Source organism: Talpa occidentalis, unplaced genomic scaffold (genome assembly GCF_014898055.3).
Source record: "Talpa occidentalis isolate TD23 unplaced genomic scaffold, MPIMG_talOcc4v2.1 talOcc4.12, whole genome shotgun sequence".
NCBI lineage: Eukaryota > Metazoa > Chordata > Mammalia > Eulipotyphla > Talpidae > Talpa > Talpa occidentalis.
The window spans coordinates 3,142,354-3,155,414 of NW_023601212.1; the positions used below are offsets into that span (position 1 = coordinate 3,142,354).

General features: G+C 44.1%; 1 protein-coding gene across 1 annotated transcript in view; it reads left to right on the plus strand.

The window, feature by feature from the left end:
* The window catches only part of CNTN5 (contactin 5), a 657,624-nt gene extending 646,625 nt beyond the window's left edge, over positions 1 to 10,999 (plus strand). The window contains exons 27-28 of the mRNA XM_054692969.1: positions 3,414 to 3,582; positions 8,416 to 10,999. Coding sequence (XP_054548944.1) covers positions 3,414 to 3,582; positions 8,416 to 8,519 — 273 coding nt within the window. The 3' untranslated portion in view covers positions 8,520 to 10,999. The remainder of the gene's footprint in view (positions 1 to 3,413; positions 3,583 to 8,415) is intronic.
* Positions 11,000 to 13,061: the final 2,062 nt, after the last annotated feature.

A 13,061-nucleotide genomic window follows, 5' to 3' on the forward strand; every position in this document is an offset into this window, starting at 1 on the left:
ACACTCCGCTGTCTCCCAACTGTGCTCCTCGGGCAACGCCCCTCCATGATTAGGGCTGGGCTCACCCAAAATGGCGCCAGATCACCCAGTGGCCACTGGGGAGGCCAAGTAGGACCCAAGGAAGTTCAACCTGGAAGAACCATCAGGCCTTAGGTCCCCCCTCAGATGAGCAGGGAAAAGCCACGTGACCAGAGACGGCCTGAGTTTGCCATGGTCCCGGGGCTCACAGCTGCCCCTTTGGTCGCTGTCATGGCTCCTCCTCATAAGCACCCCCCTGACCCCCAGACTGTGCGGGGTTGACGGCAAAGACTCCGTCCCATCTGCTCTTCCCCTCATGTGTCTAGAAGAAATGAGTGAGCTCGTAGGCCCCGTGGGTCCCTCCAGGTCATCCACGCTGCACGGGCCCCAGCACGGCCATCAGACCTCACCTCAGATCCCGGCCTGAGCAAGTGGCTTGGCCTGTCTGGGTTTCATTCCTTTGACTTCAAAGATGTCAAAAGCACCCACAGCCGCACCTGCCCTCCGGGATGACGCTAAGGACTACATCCCTTGTGTGAGCTGTGTGGCGTAGAAGGTGCCCGCTGGGTGTTGCCGGGAGAGCGAGCACTGCCCGGGCTGTAGAACACGGTCACGGAAGGGACTGGCCTGTCAGCGCCGCCGGCCGGCCGCCTGGTGGACCCAGCGCCCCGGAGCCCCCGCCCGCAAGGAGGGACAGGCCGGCCCGTCCGAGCTGCATGGTGACGCGGAGGCAAAGGTTGACAGGGGTTTTCTCCTTGCTCCGGGATGGCTGTGCCTGGCTGGTGCCTTGCCCCTGAGCAGGGAGAGCTGGGCCTCTCCAGACCGTGCCTCGGAGAGTAACAGCACCAGGCTCAGTGTTTCTGTCGAGGGTCGCCGGGCTAAGCCGCTACTTTGAGTTTTGCAAGCAGCATTGGACAACAGTCTCGACCACCCCGGGGCCGGTTCCTCCGCGCCCGGAGGCAGCTGTCCCCGCGGCCGCCCGTCTCACCGTGCAGACGCTCGGAGGAGGCCTCGGCCTCCTAACTGCCCATCAGCCTCTCCGGCATGTCTTGACAACTCTTTAACCTCTCCCGTTTCTCATCCATCTTTCGAATCAGAATTTTAAAATGAGCCCGAAGTCACTCCAGCACCTACGACCAGCCATCAGCTGAATATACCTTTTCTCTCGGTCTCCCCACTTGGCGACTCAACGCAGCTCCTCTCCCTGGATGTGTTGGTCAAAGTCGCACGTCATGGCCGACTCCTCTGCTAACATCCACGATGTTTTTCCTTCCTTTATCTCTCGCGCCTGAATCTCAACTGATCCACAAATTTTTCTTCAAGTCTAGATTTTACAGCAGCATTAGAGATGCATTGCCGGCTGCATTTTTCTTTGTCACAGAATTGTAATTTATTGAACCATAATAACAATGTCCTCTAAAATAGTCACTCCCCTGCCAGTCCTCACCGATTTACATACTTTCCCGTTGCCATAAATTTGGTTTCTAATTACCTCACGTGGATGACCAGAATCCCAATGAATGGCACAGCTGCCGTCAAACAAGAAGCTTGAACTCCGTCACGATTGTCATGTTTTAAGCCAAAAGAACCTGCTCTAGGCATCCTGCAAGTCCCCCAAATCATGACGCGGTGCACACCCGCCACAGCACCCGCCACAGCACACACCACCATGCATCATCGCAGTTTGCCCCGTAGTGAGACGAGGCCTGAAACCCCTGGTCTTGTTGCCTAATGAACAACAAATATTCATCACTCTTCACTTACATTGAGGCTCTCCCCTCCTGTCCTATAAAAATTTCCGGGTAGAATGATTGTGCATTATGGTTCTATCGAGAAGTTCCCGCCTTCCCAAGACCCCGAAGTAATGTAAGTGTGTGAAGTCACAGGAAGACAAAGATCTCGCCAGCACGCAGGGGGGGAGGCGTGAGCTCAGGCTTTGATACGTGAAAATACTGGTTTTGTAAAGTTCCCTTTTCTTGTCGTAGGCTAGTTCAGGCTCAGAATACATTTCTATAAGAAAAAAAGGATGATAAATTTTAGTCTTGCTCCCCAAAACGGTTCATCTTTCGCGAGGCGACGGGAATGCTGACCAGACCGTGGACAGCGCTGGCTGCACGAGAGGCCTTCTCGTGACGCTCGCTGGGCTCGGCGGGCCTGCAGCTTGGGCAATTCTCTCTCATTCTCCTAACATACCTGTGACATGGGTGTTGTTATAGCTCCTCTGCAGCAGGGGGACCTGGAGCTTTAGAGAGTGAGTAGCGTTTGAAATGTGCCACGCAGGAAGGTGTAGGAAATTATATTTTGTAGGAGACTGTTTTGAATCCAGATCTCTATGACTGCAAATCCGTCCCTCTTCCCATTATGCCAAGCAGTCATATCCTGATCCCAACGACTGTGGAAAGCAGCGAAACTTAGTAAAAAGGTGTTTAAAATGTCTTAACTACTGCAACTTGACCATCGCACAAAAACAGGTTTGTTGGAGGCAAATGACTAGGAACAGCACAGCTATGTTCAACAGCTCTATCCCAGAACACTCACCTCATGATGTCTACCCTCTCCCTCTCGAGCGCCATAGTCTTGCAGAAATCACATCGCCTTTATACCCGTAGCTTTCTGATATGTAAATACAGGATAATTCCCTGCCCTGTGTGTCGTTCCCAAATTCTGCCGTGAGTATTCATGGCTAATGCCCTGAACAGATGACAACAAGCCTTCACTTGCCACCCTATTGTGTCCGAATTCCAGCTCACCAAAAAGTAACCACAAAAGCACAAATAAATAAAATTTTAATAAAATTTTAACTCTTCAGCCATTCCCTACATCATTAAGGTTTTATCATTGAGATATTTAACCAATTTTCTCTCCCTCCTTTCAAGCAACTTTAGATGACAGCTTTGAGTCCTCCCGCGGGATCCTGTTCTTCCCCTAATCAGGACGAGGAACCTGCAACGACCAGCCCCCTCACGACCTGTTTCTCTAGCCCCAGTCCTCACTATTCCCACATGTCTCCTCTCCATCCCGTACCTTCATGCTGCTGTTTCTTACTGCTTACATGCATGTTGTTGTTTTTTTTTTTTTTTTAATCTCTCTGCTTGGAATTCTCCTGCTCCCCTTTCTCAACGGGTGAACTCTCAGGTCATATTTAAGCACTTAGCTCAGAGATCACCTCCTCTGAAAACCCGCCCCTAAGCCGCAGACAACATTAAGCTCTGCTTGGGGCTCCGGTCACGCTGAAGGTAGACGGCCACGGCAGACACACGTCGCAGCTGCTTGAGGAGCTGTCTAGGCTGTAAGTTCTCTGGGCTTAGCTTCGCTTCTGACAGTCGAGGCAGTCAGTCCACACGTGTAACCCTCCAGTCAGGAGCAAGTATTTCAACCTCTGTTATTATCCCCAGGTGTTCTACAGGCAAGAGGGTCACAGCAGCAGTCAAGTCATTGAAACTCAGAAACCTCAGGCAGTGGTTCCCCTCCCTGAAGCCGGCGTCTACATCATCGAGGTTCGGGCGTACAGTGAAGGGGGCGATGGGACCGCGAGTTCCCAAATCAGGGTACCATCTTACTCAGGTGAGTTTTGACGTCATCCGCTTAATTAGATATTAGCAGTGTCAAGGTGTGTGAGCTTCCGCCCAGTCAGCATGATGGATGGCAAGGTCTGGAGACTCTTAAGGGTCTTTTTCTCACTCTGATTTCCAGGCCTTCCCCCGGACGCGACACTTGGTAGTCTGCCCACAGTGGTGGAATCTCTGCAACCCTAGAAAGGACTTGAGGTTTTCATTAAAGTGTCCTTATTTTTGAAATTCTCTTGCCGCGGCTGGTGTCGTGTGGTGCCTGGCTGGTCATCTGTGCTTTGCAATGTGGTTTTCAACTGATATTGCGCTAGATTAACACACCTACTTCTCAGCCTTCTGGATCGCCTTTGTCGTTAGATCATCCAGAACGGGGGCGGGAAAGTTTAAAGGGCATGCTCTTTTTTAAAAAAGATTTATTTTTATTTATTTATGCATACAAGAACTGGGGTGCAGGCCAGAGGTACAGGAGGTAAGAGGACTCACCAGAGACAGAGTGGGGAGCAGAACAGGCAGATCTACTGAAATCCACTGCTGAGGGGAGCAGCGGGGAGACAGGAGAGGTCTGCTGCGCCCTGTGGGTAGCTCCCTGGCCGGGGCTTGAACTCATGCTGCAGTGGCTGCCCATAGCTTCATAGTGCTGCAACGTAACCCCTTGGCCACCATGGAGGCCCTGATAGGTATGTTCTTTATAATTAAAATTTGATCATTTTTATTGACTTCAGAATAAATTGTAAGTCTATATTATCACTCTTTTCTTTGTTTTTGTCGTATCCAGCTCTGTTGCTATCTCACTGACATAATGTCATGTAATCTAAGAGTCTTGGTTTACACACTTACCTGCTGCAAAGTGATTAGCTCCATAGTGTTAGCTGCCACCTCCTTTGTGTCACATAACTGCCTCTTCTTTTTTGTGGCGAGGGTGTTCAAAATCTACTGTCTTAGCGACTTTCAAGCCTATCCTGCAGTGTGATTAACTTAATCACCACGCTTTGCATTAGAGCTCAGACTTATGCAAGCATCTTTGCTATTAGCAATATTAATAACTTTTAGCTTTCAATGTGTCCTTACTGTGTCAGGCACCACCGTAAGCTCTTTATATATGTCATCTCATTTAGTCTTAGTATCTACCTTAGGAGGTGGCTGGTATTATTCCTGTTTCACAGAGAAAATGTCTTTGATTTGCCTAAGATCACACTATTACTAAATGTATTAACCCAGAATTAAATCCAGGCTGGCTTGTCTCCAAGACCAGGGATCTTCATCACAGCCATCATTACCACACAGCAAGGGAAAACTCATTAAAAGAAGGGAGGTTTTACAAATTTATTTATTTTAAAGATTTTTTTATTTACTTATGCATTAAAAAACTGGGGTACAGGCCAGAGGTGCGGGGGAAAGAGGATTCACTAGAGACAGAGTGGGGAGCAGAACAGATGGGTCCACTGAAATACACTGCTGAGGGGAGCAGCAGGAAGACAGGAGAGGTCTGCTGTACCCTGTGGGTAGCTCCCTGGCCGGGGATTGAACCCAGGATGCAGTGGCTGGTGATGGCTTGATAGCACTGATACTTAACCCCAGCACCACCAGGGAGGCCCAGATTTTACAAATTTAGAAGAAAATAACCATTTCAGTGAGGTATCCAAAAAGGAAGCTGACATTTAATTAACATGCAAATATCTCATTAAAAAGTATTTAGGCAACTTTCATTAAAACCTTGTGTAAAAAAATGTTTAATGTGCTTGGAGTTAGTGGGTGATCCTGAGCATGATGTACTGAGCAGCCCGCCCCCCAACCCCCGCGGCACAACTGTCAGCCCTTGGGGGAGAGCCCGGCAAGGTCCTGCACCCCTATGCGGGCTCTCTCGTATCCAGCTGCTTATCAACTTGAGTTAATATCAGAGGCATTGCTTATGGATTACTGTGATGCCGCAAAGTGACACAGAAGACAAATACAGTGGAAAAAAATAGTAAGATGACTGAAAGTTTGAGGGAAAGCTATAATACTTGAGACGGAAATTCTTACATAAAAATACAGGATGAAATAAAGGACATTATTGGGACAGTTCATAAAATTTGAATAATGTCTGTGGAGTAGGCAATATGATATCAACACACATTTCCTGATTTTAACAGTTGCTCTTTGGTTATTAAGAAAATGTCATATTTTTAGCATTAAAGCATTTAGCGGTGAAGGTACATGATGTCTGCAACTTACTGGCTCAGGAAAATGTATATATATTTTTATAGGAAGAATAATAAAGCAAGAATGATAAAATGTAAACACGTAAGGAATCTGGGCAATTCTTTGTTTTATTCATACAACTTTTTGGTACATAAAAAATCAATTTCAAAAAAGAAAAGTTGGAAATTAAAGAGAAACCTAAGATTCAGGAAATCTTTTTCAAAAATTCAGGTGAAAAATCTTAAGAATTTAAAAGCATCATGGACACACAAACACTCACTACGTGTATGATTCATCTATAAAAGAAGAGTTCCAAGAAGGACAATAATGTCCCCATACTGATTGTTTCACAATCTCCCTCTTTTGATGTGGCTATTAAATGTTCAAAGCACCAAGAAAGGCCAAAGATTATTTCTGGAAACAGAAAAAATGGCAGCCCTCCTCTTTCCTCACTTCATAAGACCCAAATTTATAATAACAGCATGTGGCATATTTCCTGAGCACTCATCAGTTTCCACATGCTATTTTATCCTTCTGGAAACCTTGGTGATTCTCTGACGCTGCACGGTCCCCTTCTCTCTGACCCTTTTACTCTAAAAGACCATCTAAATTAACATCAGCCCCAAGCTCGGGAGTCGTACTCAGACAGACATTGATTCTCCCCTTGATATTTTAATTAACTCGAAACTTCTATTCCATGAGGAAAAACATCATGTTTGGTTCTAGGTAGAACTCAGGGGCCAGAGCCACCCATTTCCTGAGTTTCGATAAAGTGAAATCACATCGACCCTCTTAGAGTAACAACTGGTTTCATCCTTATCATTTCCCAAGAACTAAAAGCTGCAAATTTGAATGGCTGCCTGGAGTGAAGCACCGAGTTAATTTTACAGCTGGGATTAGAACTCGCTGTTTTGTTCCGCCAACACCGCAGCCTTTGCTTTTTGAATTCTATGTGCAATGTGGGACATGGCCCTACTTACCGTTTTGAAAGTGAGATGTGTTTGTAAAGTTTCACGTGAGTAGATTCAACCCAGACACCGTCACTCTCAGTTAAGTAGAAAGGACGCGCCTGCAGCTTTACTCACAGAGCTCGTGCGTCCCCCAGCAAGGCTTCCCGCCATGCCTTCCTCTCGCTGCTGGCCATGGTTTAATTAGTTTCATTAGGTTTTATTAGTGCTTTTGCTGTAAAACTTTTCTCTGTGTGTATGTGTGTGTTACCAAACTAATTCTTCAGTTCTTTTTTTTTTTAATCTTAAAGATTTATTTTTATTTATGCAAACAAGAGCTGGGGTGTAGGCCAGAGGTGTGGGGGGGTGAGAGGATCCACCAGAGACAGAGTGGGGAGCAGTCAGGCAGATCTACTTAAATCCACTGCTGAGGGGAGCAGCAGGGAGACAGGAGAGGTCTGCTGTGCCCTGTGGGTCAGCTCCCTGGCCAGGGATCAAACTCAGGCTTCAGTGGCTGCTGATAGCTTGATAGTGCTGTGTCTTTAACCCTTTGTGCCACCAGAGAGGCCCCCAATTCTTCAGCTCTTAAGTGGGCACCTGGAAAATAAATTTAGACACTGTTTTTGCAACAAAAAATCATACTCAGAATCCTGTTATACTCAGTCTGGCCAGAGAAAATAAGAGAAGAATGATTGTAAACATTGGGTGATGATTTTATTATCCATGTATCATTATGGTGTGAACAAAGGCAAATCATTGTTGAAGAGAGACACAATACATAGCCCCTGTCTCTGACATTAATACAAGGCCTGTAATCTCTTTAAGCCCCAGATCCTCATCTGCAACAGGGGAAGAAATAGTGGCACTTACCACTTAGGAATGTCGTGAGGGTCAACAAGATGAGATGTGTCAAGGTCGTAGTATGACGTAACATGGCATGCAGTAAACATCCACTAAATATCAGGCATGTTGCTGCTCCGGAAGACTTCTGGCTTGAGGAATTATGCCGGAAGTTACCTAAGGGTAGGGCTGTTTGTGGTTATATGGAGTTATCAAGCTAGGTCAGCCTAATCAATATAATCAGTCCGCTTAAGCAAGCAAGCATGTAATACGTGAGCTACGCACAATGTGTTGGTCTCCAGAAGCAAGACTGAGCATAGCAAGAGCGGTGAAAGGAGGCGCTCCTTTGCAAACTGGGTGTGAGAATCTAGAATTGAAGCCCACTCAACTGAGCAGTCAAACCAGTTAAGGACCCTTAAGTAAATTAGAGAAATAGAATATTTTATTAGTAGTAAACTTTTAAAATGACTGAAGTAAAGTGTCAATTCTCATTGCCACAAACTTTTGTGAATTATTTGTGCTCAATTTCCTGAACTATGTACCGTGGAAATTCTTTTATTTCTCACCCTCGGAAATCGGGATGTTTTCCATCACGCAGCCTTGGTGAGAATTACTCTGACCGTCCTGATCAGATGTGTTTGTGACACGTGGTGTCTCCTTTTTGACGTCACATTCCATATACACTTGTGCCCTCCGGATAACTTTCGGACACCGCAGAGAACGTCTTGTTGCCTAAACGTGAGGGTGACCGTCATCAGAAACAGAGCCAGGATGTCACTCACTCATGGTCTTCCAGACCTAAATAACCTCCCGGCTCAAGCAGATCATTTGCTCCATTTGCTGTTTCTCTTTCCTCACAGGTGGGAAAATCACGAGTGCCCAGTCGTCCCTCCACAGCCTCTCCACGTCCTCCTCTTCAGTGACGCTGCTCTTGGCTCTGGTGATCCCTTCCACCTCGTGGTGAAAACGCAGACTTCATTTGCTTTTCTTTGCTTTAGCTTGATAACAGCAGTGGATAGCGTGTAGTGTCCGTGGAGATCCAGGACTGAGACGGGTTTTGAAAACTTGTGACGGCCCAGGGCGCGCTCACAGGAGGTCAGCGGGACTCGACTTACCCACCAGGTTTCTCTTTGATTTTTGTAAAAGGAGAAGACACTTCTTGTTCGAATAAAAATATGCAGATTGTATGTAATGCAATTTTGTAAGCACTTGTAATTTCTGTCAAACGTATTCTTTTTCAATATGTTGGAATTTGATACGATGGCCGATGACTCCGCGGGCGCGCCCATTCGTTAGTTAAGGAACTGGTCCTCGCAGATCCGACAAAATACAAAACTGAGAATGAAAAGTCTTCTTAAGGCTCCGAGTCTAGTGTTTCTCATTTGCCTTTCAGCTGACAATTCCAACTGACCGACCAGCAGGAGATAGGAAAAAAAAGACATCAGTTGTGTGGTCTGCTGTCGGATAAGTACACAAATTGTCATCACACCGTATGGTACGATTGCATAGTGAAGTAGCAGGATCTGTCAGGATCCTATTCTGTGTGCTCCCCTGATCCAAGGTACTAGAGGGGGTGCTAAGCTATTGACTTGTGTGCACGGTGAATAGAAGGTGAGCCCAAGTGAGTTTAAGTCTGTTGTTTCTTCTTCAAGTATGCTTATCCAGCTGCAGATACAGTAAATGTGTATTTTCAATAGTGAAAGAGAGTTAACCGTCAGAAAAATATATATAATCACTAAAAACTGGAGATTCTGACCTGCTGTCTAGGGTGCTAACTTGACAAATAAATATAGGACCCAGCTTTCCCTTCCCCACCCACAGCCAACACAGATGTCAAAGGTCCGGTTTTTCTCCTAATTGCAAATAATGATGCATAGATAGTCTGGGGGTGAAACTGGCTCAAGCATAACAAATAAATTTTGAATCTTGAGCGGCCCCATGTATCACATACCACTTACAAAATCTTACCAAGGATTAAAATAAAGAGGACCTGTTGGGTAAATTGGTAGTTTTTTAATTAAGCTGTGGGAACATGACCTCAGTGCTGGACCCAGCTGGTCTAACACTGCATCCTGCTTGGGAAGTAGCCACGTTGGCCGTGGCGAGGAGCCAGCTTGAACCTGAGACAGCTGTTGGAAAGTCAGATGCAAGATTGCTCTGTGATGCTATTTGGCAGCAGACCTAGCAAACATGAGAACGTGTCAAAGGTCAAATGACTCCCAAGACGATGCCTGAAGGGACAGTCATGGCAGTCGCATGCCCCCAAAGCTGGCGACGCCACGGTGGGGCAGGGGACATTAGCATGGGAACAAAAAGTAGCTTTGTGTCTTTTATAAAATCTAAACCTGTCAATTCTACTTGCTTTTGTAACAACAAGGAAAATGAGGTAAAATGGAGCTCAAACGGTGGGCTCTGGAGGTTAATCCCTGTAGAACAAGAGGACAGAGTGGAGTTGCTCTTTGGACATCATGAAGACTGGTTTCAGAGACACGGTACAGCTATTTTTGTTGGCTACTCATTCTTTGTGGGGAGGGGGAAATAAGCAACTAGTGAGTTAACAGATTATTAGAGAAACCTCTGCAGAGAGTGAATACCATACCGAGCCTCTGGAAAATAATGCCCGTGGGGCCTTCCTCAGCACCTCTAAGCGGGAGAAGCTGGGCAGCAGACTGACTGGCAGACAAAACTGATTTCTCCTGAGTATCATGTAGCCTGCAGGAGCACATCGTGCCTCTGGCAGAAATGCTGCAAGAGTATTAAAAAATGGACAATGATTTTTATTTCAAATTTGGCGACTCAAACCACTTTCTTAATTTTCCATGGTATTTTATACTAAACTTAGTGAAGCAAACCAACTAGACTTACGAATCAAATTATTACTGATACTCTTAGAAAACAAAGCCCAATAAAATAGATGGCAAATTCTAATTAACCAACACTTCGCACTAGCTGATGGAGGGGACGTATCTGACAGAGCAGTTACGGCATGTCTGAGGCTGTATCCTACGGGAAGCCAAGATACGGGGTGTTTTTATTTAACATGCACAGAATATGTATTTTGCATCACAACCCTATTTAAAAAAAACAGGTTTTCAATGTTTATGTACTTCTGTATTACATACTTGTTACTTTACAGAAAGCTGAACAGCATTCCTGATCAAGGGACATCATTTTTCAGCTGCAGTACTGAGAGAGCTTTTTCTGGATGGGATAGTGACTGCACAGTCTTAAATCATTAAAGAGACTGTATTTTTGTATAATGTCAATTGCTCTATGAAGAACAAAACACTCCTCATAATTAAAACTTTCATGAAAGTGAACGTTTTGCATACCCCACTGAAGGTACTGTGGACCCCATGTCAAATCATTAAATATATTGTATACAATCTGTATATATACTATATATAATGGGATATACCATGTGAAGGCACAGTCAGATAATAGTTCTGTGTACTGTTCTTGTAACATTAGATCTTTTTAATAAATAATTCTCTTTTTATTGACTTTTATCTTCTGTCCTGTCAACTACATGGGTGACATTATTTCACACGGACCGCAGCATGTTAATGAGTAGGGTAGTTTTCGTGCTAGAAATAGCATCGTGGTAGGGCTCTCCATGTGGCTAAGATTTTAGGTTCAACAATCTGTCAATGTCCATGCTAGCCCCAATGTGGAAACTCAAAACTATGTGAAAGAATAAAGCAAGCAAAGCAGCAAGTGCAAATGGGGTGCATTGAACATTAGATCCATGATTTATTTTTTTTCAGGAAAGGGGCCTCCTGAGTAAATCACGTGTCTATGATGGTACGATCTTGTACACGGAGTCGCTCACTTTCTCTGCTCCCCTAGCGCCGATGCATGTCTGTATCAACAGCCGCGTGGAGTTACGCTGCTTTGTTTCTGAATGTTCGGCCGACACTGTCTAGGCTGTGAAATTCTGTAAGAGAGAGGATCCATATGAGTCTTTGGATCTTTCTGACCTGTGCTGACCACAGTATGTAGCAATTATCAAGTGAGCAATTCTTTACATTTCATTTAATGCTGTCCTTTAAAATTCTCTTTAGAGTGGGTTCCCAGAGCACAGTTATTTATCCAAATTGCCTGGGAACACAAGCAAACTGTTTCTTTATTCCATAGTTTTGACTTTAGAACTATCTACATGGTTTGCATTAATTTAAAATTTAAACCTAAAGGAAAAAGCAAAGCAAACTCTAAACACTGAAAATAAATGGAAAATAAGTAACCTAACTGTGTATCAACCAGATTGATAAAGTTTTCTTTATTGGAAAATTATAACCACATGGATAAGTCTTTCAAGTCAGTAGTTTTAAAATACATACCTAATGAAACTTACATTACCAAGGACAAAGCACACACATAGCCCCAAAATGTTCTTAAGCTGCATTCATTAGGCTTCTGCTTAGTCATATAACTGGTAGAACATTTTTAAACCAGCCAATATATAAATGTTAAAAGTCTTAAAAATATAAATTGTCAATATTAAAGATATGCATATGTAAATTTTTAACTTAAATATATCCCTTAATCTTTGATTTAGAAATATCAGTATGAAATCATAATTTATTTAAACTCTTTCCTTAAAATTACCTGTTTTTTAGCTCTGTTCACTGGAAAGATCTAGAAGAACAATGAACACCCCTACTGGACAATTAATACAAGTTATGTATTTAGATGTGCAAATTGTCGTCTTCAGATTCCATTTACCACTGAAAGGAATCAGGACTCTCTTGGAGAGATGGCTGATTTAAGGTCTTAGGTAGGAGACGGACAAGGTGAGCCTGGAACTTCTTATTGTACCTATTAAAAACAGCATGGTCATGACAAAGTCCAACAGACATCCCACACTAGCAAAAGTGGGATAACTTCAACTCATAAAAAACCATGGTAGTCATAGATTAAAACAATGCATGGTTTCATCCTAATCCACACAAATCGATGGATTTCTTTGCACTTGCAAAATTCATCATCCAGAATAATGTTTTAAAAACATAAAAAGGGACAGAATTAAATATCCTGCCTTTCCTATAAGGAGGGTGTGTCAGGAAAATCAAATTGTTGATGAAGACTAGCACCACTTTATTAAAAAAATCACAACTTATAAATGCAAAAGGAAAAAAATGAAAATAATAAATATTTACTCAGGCAACAACTAGCAGTAGAAGTTAAGACCATTAAGTAAAATGCTGATGAAAAACATTTCAGTAAAAATGTCAGACTGCCCCCATCTTGAACCCACTGATTTTAAACCCCTGAGAGAGACACACAGACATTGATTCCGCCCTGATCATTGAAGTGGGTGTACACAGCACTTCCTCCCTAACATTCTTGCTTTAAAAGTTTTTATCATGAGCCTGAATTTATTAAAACTCTATGACTAACTACCATTGAACAGAAAATGTTGGGTAGTAGAAGAATTTAAAACCACAGGAAGGAATGAGTGAAATCCCAAGTATAGGGGATCCCATGGACAAGACTCATTCAAGGT